The sequence below is a fragment of the Rhipicephalus microplus genome, chromosome X (genome assembly GCF_043290135.1).
Source record: "Rhipicephalus microplus isolate Deutch F79 chromosome X, USDA_Rmic, whole genome shotgun sequence".
In the NCBI taxonomy this organism is placed as follows: Eukaryota; Metazoa; Arthropoda; class Arachnida; order Ixodida; family Ixodidae; genus Rhipicephalus; species Rhipicephalus microplus.
The window spans coordinates 361,646,772-361,667,848 of NC_134710.1; the positions used below are offsets into that span (position 1 = coordinate 361,646,772).

Here is a 21,077-nt window from a genome sequence, read left to right on the forward strand (position 1 = left end):
AAAGACAAATTCAACCATTTTGAACTTCGTGACCAGATTCGGAAAGGTAAGTCTAAAAGAATTAGGTGGTGAAGCCCAACCACTGAACATTTGCTGATTTTTGTTTCGTGAGAAAACAGCTCCAAGCCACACGAACACGTACGGAGCCAAAAGCAGGCCAGAAGTACGAAGATTAGACAAATGTGGGCACTACCCATCATCCCCATGCTTTCTGAAGCACCGTGCGTTGCAGCTCCCATAGACACTAGCGCCAAAGTTCCCTCTAGTGTATGTTAGGAAACTCTACGCGTACGGGGACGCGCCGTGCCAAAACACTTCCGCAGCTGATTCGTGAGCAACGCACACGCACGCGGGCTACATGACGAACAATAAGCAGCGTGGACATCTGCTTGAACTCTGACCAGAAACCACAGACATTTGCTTAAATAATCCCAGCATATTGCCGCATGAATTCGCGTGGTTTTTCGTGTGGAAGAGGACGAAGAAGTTGGGACTGAGCCGCTTTTGTTTATCCTAGCTTGACGAGCAGTTCTGCGGAAGGTTTCCTTGAGTAAGACAAGATTGGTGACAAGATTGGTGGAGGTGCTGGGTACGACAACTGACGACGCACCCCATGCACAAGAGCCCGCCCAGGAGCCGGAACACAAGCCCTGTGCCCGTGGACACGCCAGTTCACAGAACAAGCCGCCGCCAACGAGGCCTACCACCAGAGACACCGGCACAGCTTATCCATAGAGCGACTATGACTTCGCCTCAAGGCGTCATGGAAACTCCTACGTCGTCGGCACCAATTTATTGCACTGTCCAGAACCCGCTGATGCCTAGTCCCTTTCACGGAGAGCTGTTTGAGGATGTGGACGACTGGCTGAGCGAGTTCGAACACGTCGCAGCGATCAACTACTGGGACGAAGCCGCCAAACTCCGCAACGTCTACGCGTGTTTGAAAGACGGCGCCCGAACGTGGTTCATGAACAGAAGTGATGTCTTGACATCCTGGCGCGAGTTCCAGCATCGCCTCTTGGAGACCTACCGGAGCCCCGACCGCCGCGATCGTGCTGAACGTGCATTGCATTCACGCATCCAGATGCCTAATGAGACCGTCACCATGTACGTGGAGGACATGACGCAGCTTTTCAGGCGAGCGGATCCGGCAATGCCAGAAGAAAAAAAGCTACGCTATCTGATGCGAGGCGTGAAGGAGCAGCTTTTTGCTGGTCTAGTGCGGAGTCCTCCGAAGAGTGTAGCAGAATTCCTGACCGAAGCCACTACGATGGAGAGGGTACTTCATCAGCGGTCAGCCCTACTCAACCGGCAAGTGAATTCTGCATCACCTACTGAATTTTCCGCCAGCTTCGGGAGCAACAGCATTGAGTGGATTCGCGAAATCGTCCGCTCCGTCGTCCGCGAGGAAATCGCGAAACTACACGGGGCGAGACAGCCGGAGGTAAGCAGCATCACCAATATTATTCGGGACGAGGTCCAGCAGGTGCTTCACAGCCGTCGCCCTCAACCAACGGTTACAAATCTAGAACCACCTCCTGCGTCCACTGATGTTGGGAACCGCACATATGCCGAAGCTCTGCGCACTTCCATGCCGGTCTCAAGCCCTGCAGTCCCAATCCAGACGATGTCGCCAGTTTCAATTCAATCTGCGCATGCTGGTTTGGACATCGACGGTCGCCGTGCCCCTCCGCGGAAGTCCGATATTTGGCGTACGTCGGATAGAAGACCCCTCTGCTTCCATTGCGGTGAAGCCGGTCACATCTACCGGGAATGTCCATACCGACAACTTGGACTGCGCGGTTTCTCTATTCATTCGCCTCGTCCCCTAGTTGGTCAGAGGCCAAGAGAAATTGAGGACTACCTCGCGCAGCAACGCCTGCCTTTCTCACGGCGTCAATCGCGGTCTCCATCTCCACGACGACCCGCAGCTATTGGACCACGTCTCAGTACGATGGCACGGGGACGTTCCCCAAGCCCTCGTCGGGAAAACTGAAGGCAGCGACCTTCGGGGGCGAGGTCGCTGGGACTAAAAGTGCGGAAGACCTCCTATCGACGCTTCCACAAAACGCTGCAGACATTGAATTGACGTCTGAGTGCAGTGCGAGAGAAATGCCGGATTGTGCGTCTGAACCCAGTGGCCGAGTCTCACTCGACATTCCCGTGCTGATAGACGGTCTTCAGGTTAGCGCATTGGTGGACACAGGTGCAGATTATTCTATTATGAGCGGAAAATTGGCAACCAGTCTTAAGAAAGTGATGACACCTTGGAATGGGACGCGTATTCGCACTGCTGGAGGCCACGTTATTACTCCATTGGGTCGCTGTACCGCAAGAGTGGAAATACGCGAGTCAACGTTTGTGGTAACCTGCCTCGTACTACGCGACTGTTCTCGTCAGCTCATCCTTGGAATGGACTTCCTTCGAGAGAATGGCGCGATCATAAATCTCCGCGAGCGAATGGTGACTTTCTCGACGCAACTTGCAACCGATCGAGGCGCTGATAGCTGTCGTAGACCTGCGCTGCGTGTTGCTGACGAAAGCGTGACGTTGCCTCCCCGAGCGACTGCTTTCGTAGAAGTCACCTGTGAAGACCTCCAAGACGGTGACGTGGTCGCCGAGAGCAACGTATCCCTTTTACTGCTTCAAGGTGTGTGTGCAGTGCGAAGCATTCTGCGTGTGCGTGACGGACGGTCGCAGATACTCGTCACAAATTTTAACTTCGAGCACCGACATCTTTTCCGCGGCACCACCGTGGCCTTCGGAGACCGTGTAGCGGATGTCACCGAGTGCTTCGCATCCGAGGAAATGGTTGATGGAGATAAGTTTCTGGACCACATCGACGTCAGTTCGAAGCTTTCGGACGAGAAGAAGGCCGCACTGCATACCCTGCTGAAGGAATTTAAATCTTGCTTCGCCTCTTCATCTAGAGTCGGTCAAACACCCCTCATAAAGCACCGAATTATTACCGACGATGATGTTCGCCCAATCCGCCAGCAACCTTACCGTGTTTCGGCTAAAGAACGCGAGACTATACAGACGCAGGTAAAGGAGATGCTTGACGACGGGGTGATACAACCGTCGAGCAGCCCGTGGTCCTCGCCAGTCGTTCTAGTAAAGAAGAAAGACGGAACGCTGCGATTCTGTGTTGACTACAGGAAACTCAATAGCGTCACCAAAAAAGACGTCTACCCGCTCCCACGGGTTGATGATTCTCTCGACAGGCTACGACACGCGAAGTATTTTTCATCGATAGATTTGAAGAGCGGCTATTGGCAGATAGAGGTCGATGAGCGAGACAGAGAGAAGACAGCGTTTGTAACTCCCGATGGGCTTTATGAATTCAGAGTTCTTCCTTTCGGCCTCTGTTCGGCTCCCGCAACATTCCAGCGAATGATGGATACCGTTCTCGCTGGCTTGAAGTGGCAAAGCTGCCTTGTATACCTTGATGATGTGGTCATCTTTGCCGAGAGTTTCGAAGAACATCTGAAGCGTCTAAGAATGGTTCTGGAAGCTATTCGTTCGGCCGAACTCACGCTAAAACCCCAGAAGTGCCATTTCGGCTACGATGAGCTGAAATTTTTGGGACATGTTGTGAGTGCGGATGGAGTGCGGCCTGACCCAGAAAAAACTGCAGCAGTCGCCACCTTTCCTGTGCCGTCAGACAAAAAAGCGGTGCGGCGTTTTCTCGGCTTGTGTGCTTATTATCGCCGATTCATTACCAACTTCTCGACGATAGCCGAACCGCTCACGCGACTCACCCGAGATGATGTACCGTTTGCCTGGACTACAGAGCAAGAAGCAGCTTTCACAGAGTTACGGCAGCGAATGCAAGAGGCACCTGTTCTTGCGCATTTTGATGAGGACGCTGATACCGAAGTTCACACGGATGCAAGCAACGTCGGACTTGGCGCTGTCCTTGTACAACGGCACAACGGCGTAGAACATGTCATAGCTTACGCCAGTCGTACTCTCTCTCGAGCCGAGGCCAACTACTCCACTTCAGAGAAGGAATGCCTCGCAGTCGTGTGGGCAACGGCAAAGTTTCGACCTTACCTCTACGGCCGTTCCTTCAAGGTGGTGACCGATCACCATTCGCTGTGTTGGCTGGCCAATCTCCGTGATCCGTCTGGTCGTCTCGCTCGGTGGAGTTTACGCTTACAAGAGTTCGACATCATGATTGTGTATAGGTCTGGGCGCAAGCACGAAGATGCCGACGCACTTTCTCGAGCACCCGTGGGACATCCTGATATGGACTCGGAATATGCTGATGGTTTTCTCGGAGCCCTCAGTGATTCTGACTTTATGTCTAGACAGAGAGCCGATCAGGAATTGCGCCCTATTATTGATTCCTTAGAAGGCCGAAATTCTCACACTCCTCGGCGCATCGCTCGCGAATTGTCATCCTTTTGTCTAAGGAGGGGCATTCTTTACAAGAAAAATGCTCGAGGTAGCAACAAAGCCTTCCTCCTCGTTGTACCAGCCGACATGCGGGATGACATCCTACTCGCGTGCCACGACGAGCCCACGTCGGGACACTTGGGCTACTCGCGGACTCTCGCCAGAGTGCGCCAGCAGTACTATTGGCCACGACTTTCGACCAGTGTACACCGCTACGTGCAAGGCTGCCGCGAGTGCCAGCGTCGCAAGACGCCACCCGTGAAACCTGCGGGCCTTCTCCACCCTATTACACCACCACGGACACCTTTCGACCTCGTGGGAATGGACCTTCTAGGACCCTTCCCTTTGTCGGCCACTGGTAACAAATGGATTATAGTGGCAACCGATTACTTGACCCGGTATGCTGAGACAAAGGCATTACCCCGCGGCACGGCGTCTGAAGTGGCGAAGTTCTTCGTGCAGCACATCGTCCTCCGGCACGGCGCGCCGTCATGTGTGATTACGGATAGAGGAACATCATTTACGGCACAAATGCTAGAGGACATTTTCAGACTGAGCTGCACGAGTCACCGAAAAACAACGGCTTACCACCCACAAAGTAATGGACTGACGGAAAGGCTCAACAAGACCATAGCGGACATGCTGTCAATGTACGTGGACGTGCAGCACAAAACCTGGGACGATATCCTCCCATACGTCACGTTCGCATACAATACGGCAATGCAGGAAACAACCCGATTTTCACCTTTCCACCTTGTTTATGGACGCAACGTACAAACGATGCTTGACGCTATGCTGCCGTACGATAATAGCGATGCTCTTTCTCCAGAAGCCGAGCAATACACGCAGTACGCCGAAGAGGCTCGTCAACTGGCTCGCGTGAACATCGGTCACCAACAAGACGCAGATGCACGACGTTACAACCTTCGCCGTCGAAACGTCGCATACCACCCGGGTGAACGAGTGTGGGTGTGGACTCCTGTCCGACGACCAGGCTTGTCTGAAAAGCTTCTGAGCCGTTATTTCGGACCATACAAGGTTATCCGACGTGTGAGTGACCTTACATACGAAGTACTTCCGGACGGCACAGTGTCGTCACGTCGACAACATCGGCCCGAAACTGTGCATGTCGTACGACTCAAGCCGTACTACACACAATAGTCTCTGTGCTTGCGAGTTACTTCGCAAACGTGACAGTGATCTCACGTGGTGTTTTTTTTTTTTCTTCTTGACTCTTCCACTGGTGCTGTTGTGTTCGCGCATGGTCCAAGTGCTTGTGCGCCCTCTTTGTTTTCCCTGGCACTCACTTTGTGATTCTCTGCGTCAACGCGTGTTCTAATTAGGGGTTTTTCTTTTTCTTCTTCTTTTATTTAGAAGCATCGAGTCGATGCTTTTTAAAAGGGGGGACTAATGCCGCATGAATTCGCGTGGTTTTTCGTGTGGAAGAGGACGAAGAAGTTGGGACTGAGCCGCTTTTGTTTATCCTAGCTTGACGAGCAGTTCTGCGGAAGGTTTCCTTGAGTAAGACAAGATTGGTGACAATATTTAGACCAGCGTGTCAGATATATTGGACGGCTTATCACGCTGTAGCCTTAAAGGCTCGGAAAAAAGGGGGAATTGTTTTTTTTTGGAATTTGTGGCGTGCCAGCGGCTCGTAGCACTGCCATTTGTAGAATCGTTGATCGCGCCGGCATTCTGCACACGATGTGCGTCTTTATTTGCAACGTCTGAAAAATATTGAAGGTGCTTTACAAGCGCTTTAAAAGGCATAACGTTGCCAGAGACGATAGTTATAGCGCGAGAACGAAACGACGACACAGAAACAAAAAGGACACAAAGGACATGAGTGCTCGTGTCCTTCGTGTCCTTCTTGTCTCTGTGTCATCGTTTTTTTTTTTCTCGCGCTATAGCTATCATCATGCCATACCAACTAGCCCAAGCTGCCACACTTATAAGTTGCCAGAGAGCTGAGCTTTCATTTCAGTTTAAAAAGCATTTTCTGTTTGAAAGCAACTTTTGGCAACTTCTTGAGCTTGAAGATCATGCTTTTAGTACTTCTGATGACCAGGTCTGGATAAACTTTTCCTGGCTTATCACTTAACAACCGAAGACTCCAATTTATTTTCTTTAAGGAGGGAGAAGAGAGGACAAGGATGGGAAACCGAGGAATGGAGACAGTAAAACAAGCAGTTACCACGTACACAATAAAACAGCAAGGGAGCTGAAAAGAAAAGATGCGAGTGGTGATGTGAGGCTGACTATGTATTAATGGAAAAAAAGAAGGCCACCAGCACCGCTGTTCCCGAAGTGTGAGCACCAGTTGCGAATAACTGCCCCAAAATCTTTTTGAATTTTATACATGCACACGTACACACTCAAGCACGAACATATATCAATTATGCGAAGCCCCAGCTCAACATGAGTGCGCTGTTACTAACTAATCTTTGGTAAGTATACCACGTCATTGTCAAGATTACTCTATTTTATCCGACACGAATTTTTACGATCATGCATTTAACCCTACGCCTAAAACACGCGCAGCAAAACAATAAAATTGCGCAGACTACACTCCGTCCACTGCCCCACACGCATGTGTTCTGGTAATAATTTCGGTAGCTCTTTAAAATTTTGTTTGAAAAGAAGTTTGGAAGAGTAAGCAAAAACAGGAAAGACGGACGATGGAAACAGGAGGCTTTCTGCTATTTGCTTAGGGAAACGGTTCACTAACACTTCAGAAAAAAAATCTAGGGGAGAACTGGCGGAACGGCACCACGTTCCTGCCCCGACTCGGGCGTCGCCTACTGTAGCGACTGCTAGAGTGTCCCTCGTGGGTACCCTGGTGGCTTAAACTCCTCAGGACCATTTGATAAATTTTTTGACTGACAGACTGACTCGTCACCAAGCATACGGCTGGCCGTGTAAACGGTATGAAAACAAAGAGCATTCATTTAAACGTCCGGGTAGCAAAAAAGATGTATTGAATAGCACTTATGTAAAGAAAACGGGCTCTGTGTAACCACAGAAAGGGTAAAGACGAGATAAGCGATAGAACACTTTACAATAATTCAAAACTATGTGTTTTGCTGTTTGGAACGAGTGCGGGTTGCTTTAGCAGGAACAGCCATAAAGTGGTATTAGGTCACTGGCCTACATCAACCCTTGATTTTTAAGGACAGCTTTGGAAAGGTAAAAATGTCGGCAATGGAAATAAGTAAAAGATGACAAGAGGATGGGACGCTAAAAAGTAGGTAGCCAGAAGAAAAGCAGCAGGTACACTAACACAATTCTGCGCTAAATCTATGAAAGCGGAGCTGTGGATTTACGATGTTCCTTCATGAAATGACACTTTCAGTTTGTTTGTACAAATACATTTCGTAAAGTAATGATAATAATTGTATTATTATAACAATAGTATAGAAATTTTCAGCTTCCTGATTTGCAGGTCACCGCCACGTCGCAAACAGCACACTCTTTTATCCACCCACCAACTGTCATCGAAAAATCCGCATGGTCTTTTCCGCACTCCCCTAAGACCACTTGAACGCGAAAACCACCTTGTTTGCGTCTTCTCCGTGGACTAAATTTATCGCCTGGCCGTCCGATGATCGACTTACTATATTTCGCGTCTCCGCTATGCTGGTCACATTTCCAGTATTATTCAAAAAAATTTTTACATTTATAGTTTGTTTAGCATTGTCATCCTCAAGGATGTCGCATCCATCTTTCACGCTTTCCAGTGATCGACAACGAGCGAAACGGGAGAAATACCCAACGCCATACTAGAAAAACTCTTTAACTATTCCAACATAAGGCTGCCCGAAAAAACTCGGAAAGTAACCTACAGTTATGGTTATTACCCTACGGATAGCAAGCCTACTTGTGTGTATGTCGACAAAAGCCACTGATTTGCGGAAACTCTTATAGAAGAGGAAAGCCCTCTGTTATAGGCTGTTGCGGACATGAATCAAGAGGCGGGATTACAACGCTGAGTTTTGAGGCACAAACCATGGGCACAAAATAAAAACCAGATAGGCATAACATAAAGCATCGCCCACATATTAAACGGCCCTGGGGTCTTCTTCTAACTGGCGCGTTATTCTGCATATTAACGTAGATTTTGCGTTAAAAGAACTCGAAGCTACCACCACAGTTTGTTTTGGTGCTTCAGGTAATGACTGCATATGACATAGGCAGAAACGTAATAGTACAGCAGAATGTGCTGTTTTGAAATGTCATGGCTAGAATACACAGGCATTTCCGAATGTAAGCAGTGAAACTAGCGATTCCCGAACCGCAGCGTCGGGCACAAGCGACGGCAGCAGAGCAAACGCGCAACGAACGTATACGTTCGCCATGAAATATACTCTGTGACCACTGCATCGTCACCAGAGAGATTTCTGCTGTTGGACCTGTCAAAGGCAAAAGCCTTAAGTGTTTATTCCTGTACAAGGGGCAACCGTCAATTATTTTTCAACAAACCCGTCATAGTGTAACCACAGTAACATCACTTGCAAAAGAAACCAATATTAACCTACAGACCTGCTCATACAGACAAATGTATACTATGGCGCCGCTGTTTGCTATTCATAGAATATTGGCGAAATGAAGCGGATTTATTTAGTGAAAAAAAGCAGTTCGTATACCACAGCTATGATTGGAATTTATCTCTATTTCCCAATGAACCAGCTTTCATCTAACTTCACTGTCTCTACGACGTGACATTGAATCTCTAAAAAACATTTTCACTATCTCCCTAATTCACTGGTATCTTCCTCGAAAACAACTAAGACTTGCCATACTAGCATCTATGGCAGATATAAATGTTTAACCTATCTGGGTTTCAATCACTGATTGAATTTTATATACAGCTTCTTCCCACAAAACAAAGATGCGTGGAGCAGTATAGCCAGTCATGATCACTTAATACCCTCGGAAAATTATTCTCTCCAATGCTGAGCGTTCTGTATGGTTTTATGATGGTTGCTACTTCACCTGTCTTTGAATAACAGCCATATTTACCCAGTACAATTTGTTTCTTTTGCACCTATTCCTGCAATATTCTTGCAACTGGATTACAGTATGCGAAAATAAACTAATAAAAATCTGCATACCGATGCGTTCGGATCACGAAATGACAGATAAGTTATCGCATGATGCGAAAAAAATATATAGCATTATTTAAGGAGGCCCTGGCTGACCTTACAAGATCTTTCGGGAGAAAGAGTTGTCTTACCACGCACGGAGCCTCCAAAAGCAGATGCTTCGCGTTGCCTGCCTTGGCCAAGAGACAGAGAAGCGCCCAGAAGAAATAGATGCATGGTTCACAGACGAAGTCTCCAAGGCGGTTGACAAAATCCCTGGGTCCAACCCCAACGACCTCGACATGCGCGTCCATGCTGTCTTCCTGTTGACGTGCCCTCGGTTGCCTCGCCCTGCTTTGACAACATACGATGGCTATGACGAACATGTTTTTCAAGCGCACATTACGTAAAGCATTCACCCATTTACACTCAAGCGGTTATTGTCTGATTGAAAAAAAAAAAAACTCCTTCTGGTTCTAAGAAAGCACTCAATAGCTCTGTATACTCTACAAGGAAAAAAATCTCGATTCCTCGCTCTGCTGTGGTGCTGTTAATGGGAAGAATTCTTCAAATCCTAAATGCCAGAACTAGTATGCGATCATGACGCACACTGTAATAAAGGAGGCTCCGGAATAGCTTTGGCCGTAAACTTTCTTGATAATTCACTATAAGGAAATGTGGCGCTAGTGTCTATGGGAAGTATACAACGCATAGCACTTCCGGCCACCTTGCTTCGGGCAGCATGCAAATGACGGGCAATGCATGGATTTGCTTAAACTTCGCTACTTCCACTCCTCGTGATATTTCAACTTTTAGGGCTGGTTATTATTAAGGTACAAATAGAACATTATATTTATAGGACCTGCACAGAGACAATAACGATACGATTACTCAGAAACCCGGAATAATGTTGTAGTCTCAGTGCTGCATTCGCTAGATACATTTACATTTTGCAGTGATTTCTGTAGTCGAAGTTCGAAATGCGAATACCTCTTTACGAACACTACGCCTATATTTGAGATCGGTTGGAGTTTAATAATGTTTTACGTGTGTATATAGGTGAATTTGTATTACCCCTAGCAAGTAAGTGCTCATTTGATCTTTTGTATATTTTGTCGTTTTGCACTATTCAGTTTTTTATTTCAAACCATACACTCTAGCTTTCATTTTTGGTTGTTGTAGTAATCGACGTCAATAAAAAAACAATATGTCTTGTGTGAATATGTGCCCATCACGTGATGTCCGTTGCCAAGGCTCGAAAAAATCACTCCTAATTTTAAACTTACCAAAGTTATATGTTAATCGCCGAAATTATTTCCACCTACCCGATTCTTGGTGAATTTTTTCTTATGTGGTAGGTAGTCAAGATACCTGACTTTCTGGTGATTACCTTCACCTGAAACTTCAGGTGAAGGTGAAGGTAATGTGTGTTCAAAAAAGTGAACGTCGATATTGTTTCGTTCTTGACGACACACCAGCCAATTAAAAAATACGTGGGTAGCTAGCTTTAGTGATGAAAGGCTAAACTAGCACCAGAGAGTCTGTCCGGGCTAGCTTGTCGCAGCTCTATGAGTTTGCCTATGTATTCATTACGTTCGACTATGGTCTACAAGGCTTTACTATGTGAGCACAACAATAAAAACAGCATCGAACATAGCCCCCTTCAAAGCCGCCCCCACGAAGACTAGACAAATCCTTGTACACCCATTTACACCCACAGTAATTGAGTGAACGCAGCACCCGAATTTGCTCCAATAACTATAGAATAGTTATTTGATTTTATTCGCTTGCAGTTCTTTAAGTTGTTTAACGCGCACCCAAATATAAATAGACCAGTGGTTTTGCATTACTCCCCGATCTCAAAGGCCCTTGATTAGTATCTAACTGAATCGGTGTAGTCATGCGTGTCACTAACAAAGATATACATTCTGTTCTAAAGCACAATATCCTAAATATAGGAAGTTTTTGAAAATTCATTTCAGCGAATTCGGCCGAAACACTTAAACAAACCAAAATTCATGGCATCACACTAACAACGTCCTAAAGCGCCAAAGCAAAGTTCAAACATGAAATATTCACGTTCATTTCTTCTTCCGATATTTAGGCTATAATGGCGAAATGATGACTAAAATAGTATCGCCTCTCAAAATTGTTTTAATATTTTACTATAGGGTCTTTCTGAACCTTTCTATTGAAAGGGATGGATATCAGGACTACTGCATCACGCAGAACTTAAAGACTCTCAATAACTCAAATGTACAATGGCGATTCAAAGAAACGCAAGCAGTGCAGCATCTACAATTTTAGCTGAATAATGAAATTCACTGCAATCATCGGCAATGCAATCAAGAAACCCCCATCTATAGCTTTTTTACACCAAAGTAAGGGACTCATCAGCGCTCCGCACTGCTCACGTTTCTATCCTTCTCCATGAACACGTGCCTGCTCACTCTCAAATTAAACTGGTTTTTGAGATATATCGTGACGTTTGCCAAGTTGGCATTTTAAACATTTCTTTATGATGTAATGTCAAGCGAAATGCGGATGTTTTCAGCTTTTCTCTCATTTTTCATCTAGTGACCTTAATGAGCGACTAATCAGTGTATACAGATTTTATCCGACCGATTATATCGCAACATGTTGCGGCCTCTTTATTGTTTTGCTAAATTTGCAAGCGCTGCTTTTATTCGGACTTACTGCCGAGCTGATCCCAGTCAACTAATGCGTGACACTTGGCTATCACCGTAATAGTAACCACACCAGTTGATGGGGTGATTTTCCAGAGTCATTATTATATCGCTTAAAGTATGGCTCATACAACCCAACCAATGTGACAAAACGAACAAGAGCAATGTCGTAGTCTTTTAATCCCTTATAAGTTTTGTTTTATCTGTCCTGATATGATATAGATAAAAAGAAAGAAGGCCAGAAGAAGGTAGGCGCATTAATTAAAAAATCGTAGAGCGGGTAAGTTCGATGGAACTAGAATTTTGACAAGAGGCATTGAACTGTCACCGAAGCGTCAGTTTCTGTGACAAGTAGTGTTCTGCAATTTCTCTTTATGATGTACGCCTTTCTTATTCTTTTAAACTTTATTAAAGGAAACGAAGCAATAAGTGTAGCTTTACGAACAGCACACAAGTGAAAGGAAGTCCAAGGAGTGTACAAAAATTGATTGATATGTGAGGTTTAACGTCCCAAAACCACCATATGATTATGAGAAATGCCGTAGTGGAGGGCTCCGGAAATTTTGACCACCTAAGGTTATTTAACATGCACCTAAATCTGAGCACATGGGCCTAGAACATTTCCGCCTCCATTGGAAATGCAGCCGCCGTAGCCGGAACTAGAACTCGCGACCTGCAGGTCAGCAGCCGAGAGCCTTAGTCACTAGACCACCGCGGCGGGGCGGAGTGTTTGAAAATTCAAGCAACGTAGAAAAATCGTACCAGCATATGTGCGATCTTCCAACGCCCCTAGGTGGGAGTACCTTCTGGTGCCGCATCCCATGCAAGCTGCTTGCATTGAGCACATGGTCACTACGTCGCACGGTGACCTTGGCGTCTTCATCAAATAATAAGTCGCACGAGGATCTCTGGATCTGTCGCCATCGATCTCCCGTGCAGCGTACGTTGGCCAGGTTCCGAGGCTTGGCTATAACGTCCTGGTTGTCCATGAAGACATCCTCGAAGACCAAGATCCTCGAAAGGTAAGATCCATCCGCGGTCTCACGTGCACTTGCAACCAGGGAGGTCGATACAGGAGCTTTTAGAGCGGGCGAATCTCGCGAGAAGGTGCACTCCTTGTCGCCAAGCTTAGGTTTAATCATGGCGGGCGTAGGTAGCTTCCGTTCGCAGCGCAGCTCACTTAGCCTAGCTGCCACGTTCGACTGCGCGAGGAAGAATTCGAGCCCCATGAATTCGAGCCCCCACGAGCCCCATGCGTCAGCGCACAAGGTGATGATGATAGTGATGCCTGAAACATGAATCATACACGCTCAGGGCAATCGGCCCAGATTTGATTATAAAATTATGAACACTTTTTAAGCATTCAAGTTTAATAGCCAAAAACAAAACATCGTTCGTAAAACGAAAAAAGTACAATAATTGTTTTTCACCCGTAGAGATGAACCCGTACACTCGTTATACTTAACAAAAATTAGCCTCGATTAAAAATCTGTTTTATGGTAAATTATTTCAGCAGTAACAGTACTCATGCAAATAGAAACTTCATTTCTTCATTTCCATCACTGTAAGTACAAAAGGCATCAAAAGTTTCTTTTGGCTGAAGCCCAAATCCTAAGCACCGAAAGAAAGTATGTTCTCAATCGTGAATTTCGGGCCAAAGTTAGCGAATAGGATAAAAAGAAGTGTTTTTCTTAGTAATCTGTATCGGCTAGAGAACAAAAATTAATGCCCTATTCTTTCTGTTTCTAAACAAAAGTTGCTAGAGGTGATATCACCAGACCAGCCTTGTGTAAATATATATTTTAAAGGGGCCACACAACCTCTTATCTAGTTACTATGACTTCCTATTTTCTAGTAAGACGATATTGTATTTTCAACGGAACTTGAAAATGTATAAGTTCTCTATGACGTTATTGATTATATGGCATCGTCATGCAGGAAAATGGAGCTCAGCAAATTAATAAATAAAATGGGCGAGAAACCTGACGCTTGAGGCACTCCTCTTGTTTGTTGGTATGTTTGAGAACAAGAGTCGTTCTGCGAGCAATAAAATGCTCGTCCGCTTAAGAACCTTTGTACCCATACAACTATATACTCGGTAAGCTTGACACTTCGTAGTCCACTAATGAATATGGTGTGCTCTACGCTGCCATATGCCTTAGCAATATCCAAGTTCACTAGAGCAGCGTATTGGTTTTTGTGACGAGCAAGCCTAATTCTACTTTCTAAGTTAACATGAGCATACCATATTGAACAGCCTGACCTGAATTTTATTTGTGATTTGTTTGAACTATTATTTACTTCAATCCATTTTTCAAGATGTCTATATAATGATCATTTTATTAGCTTCACGAGATTCGAAGGAAGGGAAATAGGCTGAATGTTATCTATGGTATAACCAGCACCCTGTTTTTTCAGTAGTGGTAGAAATTTGGCCCCTATCCAATCTGGGTGGAGCCATACATTTCCTATAAAAAATTTATAAAGGTAAGGACATCATTGGCGGATAGTTCAAACATATTTTTTACGATGACAGAGGCTCACCACGATGCCCCACGATGTCCAATGATATGGAGCTACTGTTTGATAAACTAATCGAATTGGCGACATGCAGCGAATGGAATTCATGCAGAAAAAAGCCATTTGAGTAGACACTATGGTCCTAAGAATTCGGCCAGCCCACGCATCTTCTCTTCATTTTACGATCAACTGAAAATAAACATGTTTAGTTCATGGCCACCGATGTCTTTTTGAGTAATCAGGATAGTTATAGCACACAATTTTGTATCGCCTAGTAATATCGTGTTAAATAATGCCTGTGTTCAGCACATATATTTAGGTTGACTAGATGGATATACAATGTAGTTCTTTCTTCATTGCGCGTGCCACCTGACGAAAACAAAGAACAAGGTCTGGTGACACAGTTCGCAACCACGTGAATGAGTCACTCGGTGTTAAGGGGGTGTACCGAATTTGGCGCTTAGTGCTACAGACTTGACCTATTCAAGAAATATGTATTATTAAATTGCCCCAGTTACTGAAAGCTTCTATTATGTCTTTTCTTTTGCTTTTTTACACTGTTCCAAAACTATTTCGTCTTGTTAAAACAAAGTAATCATTCTCTCACCTGCACAATCCTGAATTGTTCACTTACATCAACCGCTGGCTTCTTCGCCAATCCCTCTTATTGGGTATAAGCCACAATATAGGATCAAGCAAGCAAGAAACATTGACCTATTAAAGGTTTGTTATATGGCGATCAAGTAAATGAAATTAGTGATTTATTGATCAATGTTAGTCAGTAGTTTTAGTTAATGTATCTTGTGTGTGCTACAGTTCATTAGTCAGCCGTACAGTGAACCAAAGGTGTCGATAGAAAGTTTGCGTTGAAAAAGCCACATGGAAAAGCTTGCGCTTTCGAGAAATATTAGACACTTGAATACATAAAATATCCTGCCAGTTTTGGGGCACGTGATCTGTGAGGTTGTGACCATCGATAGAACGGCAGCTCCGCTGGGGTAGTCTGATAGCTCAGGTACTCGGCTGCTGATACGCAAGTCGCGGGATCGAATCCCGGCTCCGGCGGCTGTATTTTCGGTGGAGGCGAAAATGCTGTAGGCCCATGTGCTCAGATCTGGGTGCATGTTCAAGAACCCCAGGTGGTCGAAATTTCCGCAGCCCTCCACAACGGCGTCTATCATAATCATATAGTGGGCTTAGGACTTTAAACCGCATTTATAAATATATAAACTCATACAACTACAATTCCATTTAAAAATTGTTGTGGAGCTGCTTCACTAATGAACATTGTGATGGCCTATTTTGTTGACGTGCCCATGTCTAGCGAAATCTCTGATTTCTTTCGAGGCAAAAGACCACGCTGCATTGGAACAAAACAGCACCAACGCACGAAGGTATGCGCTTTTAACGAGACATCTACTAATTCCACATATACCGATAAGAGCACATTGTTCATCGCTTGAAAAGCGATGATCAGGATTAACGGTGGATGGTTTACTTTAAGGCATCCATCAGCTTGTGGAATCGTTGGGTGATGAAAACACTACACAATCAATAAAGATGTCATGTAACTAAAAGCTTAATTATGCCTTCATTTTGTTTTCCGGCTGGTCAAAAGTGTTTCAATCTTCTTCTTCTTCTTCTTCTTCTTCTTCTTCTTCTTCTTCTTCTTCTTCTTCTTCTTCTTCTTCTTCTTCTTCTTCTTCTTCTTCTTCTTCTTCTTCTTCTTCTTCTTCTTCTTCTTCTTCTTCTTCTTCTTCTTCTTCTTCTTCTTCTTCTTCTTCTTCTTCTTCTTCTTCTTCTTCTTCTTCTTCTTCTTCTGCTGCTGCTGCTGCTGCTGCTGCTGCTGCTGCTGCTTCTGCTGCTTGCTGCTGCCGCTGCCGCTGCCGCTGCCGCCGCTGCTGCTGCTGCCGCTGCTGCTGCTGGCAGAGTCCGCCGCCGCCGCCGCCGCCGCCGCCGAGCCGCCGCCGAGCCGGCGCTGCCACCACCACCGCCAGCAGCAGCAGCAGCAGCAGCGGAAAAGCCGAAATGGATGACTATGCCTGTCCATTGCAGTCTTTATTAGCGCTCTTAGGTTCTTCAACATGATGAGCGGTTCAAGCTGGCTTAAGTCTTTGCGAGCAGCTGAGGGAGAGGGAGTAACGCTGTCTTGAAGCCACTTTGGAGCAGTAAAAGGGAAGTTTTGGAGCAGCCATGAAGCATTGATTGTTGTGTGTTAGGGTATTGCCAATTAGTTTTGGCAGAGACTTCTAGCGTCAGATACCACTGGTAATACCTATTCATAGATACTTATTGGCCAGATGCCATTGGCGTCCAAACCTCGCATCAAACACCTGAGCACTCTCTCCTAGGCGAGTTAGGGCTGTGATAAGGCACTTCGCACCACAGTATAACCAGACAAACGAGAGGGCATCTTGAACATCCCAATCTTTGGAAAGATGCGTCACGCACGAACGTGCTCATCAATATCGTTCAGTGCTTGGATATGACCCCGCCGCGGTAGTCTAGTGGTTAAGGTACTCGGCTACTGACCCGCAGGTCGCGGGTTCGAATCCCGGCTGCGGCGGCTGCATTTCCGATGGAGGCGGAAATGTTGTAGGCCCGTGTGCTCAGATTTGGGTGCATGTTAAAGAACCCCAGGTGGTCGAAATTTCGGGAGCCCTCCACTGCAGCGTCTCTCATAATCATATGGTGGTTTTGGGACGTTAAACCCCACATATCAATCAATCAATCAGTGCTTGGATATGATCAAACACCTTAAAACTGGGATTGTAGATGTAGATGTGTACCTGCAAGCACACTTGTTTCATACGTGAAGAATAAAAATATTTTGACGTAAAATGAGACGGGACATGACTATTCGCCAGTGTATTTACACCAATAAAATCCGAGCGCCGCACACAGAACGAGCAAACCAGTCCTCTTCGCCGTCTTCCTTCTACAGAATGGTTCACCCTTGATGCGATAGCTACGTAGCATTACCCCCCTGTTGTAAAAGCACCAGCTCGGTGCACTTTATACGTGTTCCTCAGAAGGAGGGCGGTATGGTTTCAACCTACTGACGTGGACTACGTTACTGGAAGTGTTTACAGACAGGATAGTCCCGGAGACTGGAATGACCTCATAGGTAACGTCCGTTACGCGTTGTATGATACGGTAAGGTTCTTTGTACTGAGATAGCAACTTCTCTCACAATCCAACACGATAAACTGGGCACCAAAGAAGAACTAGAGAACCAGGTGAGAAGTCAACGTCGACAAGGTTGTCGTAGAGAGGCTTCTGGATTGCTTGTGAAGCCAACAGCCTAGAGCGGGCAATCTGACGTGCGTCGTCGGCACAAACGATAACATCACGTGCGTATTCACTCGGCGGAGGTGTAGTAGTCGGTGGTAGGGTATCCAGTGCTAAAGTCAAATTGCGCCCATAGAGCTTACAACAAAATGAATAACCTGCGCTATGATGACGAGATGAACTATGGGCAAACGTCACGTGAGGTAGCGCTAGATCACAGTCATGATGGTCAGATGAGACATATATCGAGAGCATGTTCGTGGGGGTGAGATTTAGGCGTTTGGTAAAGCCATTTCATTGAGGATGGTAGAAAGTGGTCAGTTTATGTTGCGTTGAGGGAGAGCGCAAAATGCGTGACAAAAAAGCGCGTCCGTGATCGGTAAGCAATTGCCGAGGAGCGCCATGGTGTAGAATTACATCGTGGAGCAAAAAGTCGGCAACATCCGTAGTAGTGCTGGTGGGGAGCACTCTAGGGATATAAATCCTGGTCGCATGGTCTATAGCAACGGCGACCCACTTGTTCCCAGAGTTTGATTCAGAGAACGGTCTGAGGAGGTCTACACCAACACGGAAGAAAGACTCGGTAGGGATAGAGATCGGGTGACGGAGTTCAGAAGGGGGTGCAGCAGGTTGTTTTCGACGTTGGCATTTATCGCAAGAGGCCACGTCACGTCGAACGGACCACGCGAGACCACGCCAAAAGAAGCGTCGTCGGACGCAGTCATACGTGCGAGATACGCCTAAATGGCCGTCAGTTGGTTTGTCGTGAAGCTCAAGCAGGTCTGCTGAACGCAGATGGTTAGGTACGACCAGAAGTAGCTCAAGGCCATCTTTCTGGTTGCTATGACTGTACAGTATGCCATTTAGGAAAACTAACATGCGTAGTGACACGTCGTTAGGGTCAGATTCCAGACGGGCAATGAGTGACCGCAAGGAAGGATCGTGACGCTGTTTGTCACCAAGCTGACGAAACCTAGACATGGACGTGACGCTAGGGCTAGGCTCGCCGACCAATCGATCTAGTTGGTCAATACGGTAGCGGTAAAAGCAATCAGCGTCCAGATGGAGGCGTCAAGACTTGTAGGAGACTGAGTAGGAGTACTCCTGAAGACGCAACGCCCAAAGACGAAGTCGTCCAGAAGGGTCCTTCAGTGGAGAAAGCCAACAGAGGGCGTGATGATCTGTGACGACAAGGAACGGATAGCCATACAAGTAAAGATGAAATTTCGAAACCGCCCAGACAAGGGCAAGGCATTCTCGTTCTGTTATAGAGTAGTTACGCTCCGACCTTAAAAGAAGACGACTTGCATATGCTACGATAAGCGCTCCGCTGAGTTAGGGCCAAAACTGCGCCGATGTCGTGACCGCTATCGTCTGTGCACACTTCTGTAGGAGCATCTGGGTCGAAATGTGCAAGTATCGGTGGTGTCGCCAGAGCGGTGATTAGTCGAGAGAAAGCGTTAGCTTGAAGAGGACCCAAACAAAACGGGACGTCGTGTTTGAGAAGGTTTGTGAGTGGGCGTGCGAGTGCCGCAAAGCCTTTCACGAACCATTGAAAGTAAGAGCATAGGCTCACGAAACTGCGAACACGAGAGCGCGAAACGGGAAAGTTCGTTACTGCGCGTACTTTTGCCGGGTCTGGTCGCACACCAGAAGCGTCAACAAGATGGCCCAACACAGTGATTTGACGAAGACTGAAGCAGCACTTCGAGGAATTCAGCTGGAGGCAGGCATGTGGGAATGTGGATAAAATGGTCGAAATGCGTTCAAGATGTGTGGCTAAAGTAGCTGAGAAGATTATGACGTCATCTAAATAATACAAGCATGTCGCCCTTAAGATCCTTCAAGCAGCGTGCCCATCACTCTCTCGAAGGTCATTCTCTCGAAGCCTGCTCACCCATGCCAGTGTGGGTTTCAAAAGGCTAAGTCCACTTCTCGCCACTTTATCCGTATCGAGGCGCAAATTCGTTATAATTTCATTCATAAACAATTCTTTCTGTCGGTGTTCCTTTATAGGCAGAAGGCCGATGATGCTACGTGGCACTTTGGCATACTCCGAGACCTGTCACATCTAGGTGTGCAGCGCAGAATGTTGGCAATAATCGAAAGCTACCTGTCTAATAGGACATTCTGTATTCAAGTGGGCACTGTGTTATGCCGTACATTTGTTTAGGAAACAGGAGTACTGCAAGGAGGGGTATTGAGTTGTACACTTTTTATAGTCAAAATGAACTCCTTGTACCTCGTTATCCCACAAAATAGCTTTTACTGTACATATTTCATTTATTTTATTTATTGGTACCCTCAGGACCGGGAGGTATTACAGAGGGGAGTGGTATTAGCACATGGAGAAAAAAAAGAATACAGAAATGCAGCGATAGATATGCAGTTATTACAGTGGTGCGGCTCCTTCTCATACAGTCTTAGCTAATGGCGTTTTTAAACAGTTTATAATCTTGGATAGTTGCTATTGATGCGGGAAGGTGATTCCATTCGATGCTTGTGCGTGGTAGGAATGATGTGTGGCAGCCATTTGTTCTGCATAATGGAACTCCGACATTGTGACGATGATCTAGACGAGGTGATACATAATCTGGTAGTGAAATAAGTTCATTATGTAATTGGGGATGGTGATATATTTTGTGAAAAAGACACAAACGAAGAATCTGACGGCGAGATGCTAAAGATGGTAGATTCAAGCTAGATTTCATTTCCGATATGCTTGCGGTGCGGTTATAGTTAGAAAGAATAAAGCGGGTAGAATTATTTTGAACCATTTCGACTGAGCGTATTAGATTGGCATATACAGGATCCCAAACCGAGGCAGCAGATTCTAATTTAGGGCGAATCAATGTTTTGTAGGGGGTGAGTTTTAAGGAAGAAGGAGCTTTAGCAAAGTTGCGACGTAGGTACCCAAGCATTCTGTTTGCTTTTGCAATTATGTGTTCAGTGTGAATTGCCCAATTTAAAGTGCTGGTTATATGTAAGCCTAGATATTGAGAGCTAGAAACGGTATCCAATGCAAGATTATTGAGAGAGAAGGTAGAAGGTGAATTAGTTGTTCTAGACAATCTCATAACCTTGCACTTGTTGACGT

General features: G+C 46.0%; 1 protein-coding gene across 3 annotated transcripts in view; it reads right to left on the reverse strand.

Annotated features, from left to right (window-relative positions):
• Nucleotides 1-21,077, reverse strand: part of LOC119161103 (ixochymostatin) — a 108,826-nt gene that overhangs the window by 6,853 nt on the left and 80,896 nt on the right. The window contains exons 1-2 of one of the 3 annotated variants that reach the window (XM_075879904.1): nt 12,932-13,364; nt 9,635-9,833 (exon numbers count right to left, since the gene is read on the reverse strand). In XM_075879904.1, coding sequence (XP_075736019.1) covers nt 9,635-9,833; nt 12,932-13,311 — 579 coding nt within the window. In that variant the 5' untranslated portion in view covers nt 13,312-13,364. Of the gene's footprint in view, nt 1-9,634; nt 9,837-12,931; nt 13,365-21,077 lie in introns of those variants that run through there. The other 2 variants (XM_075879903.1, XM_075879905.1) reach the window with 2 other exon arrangements.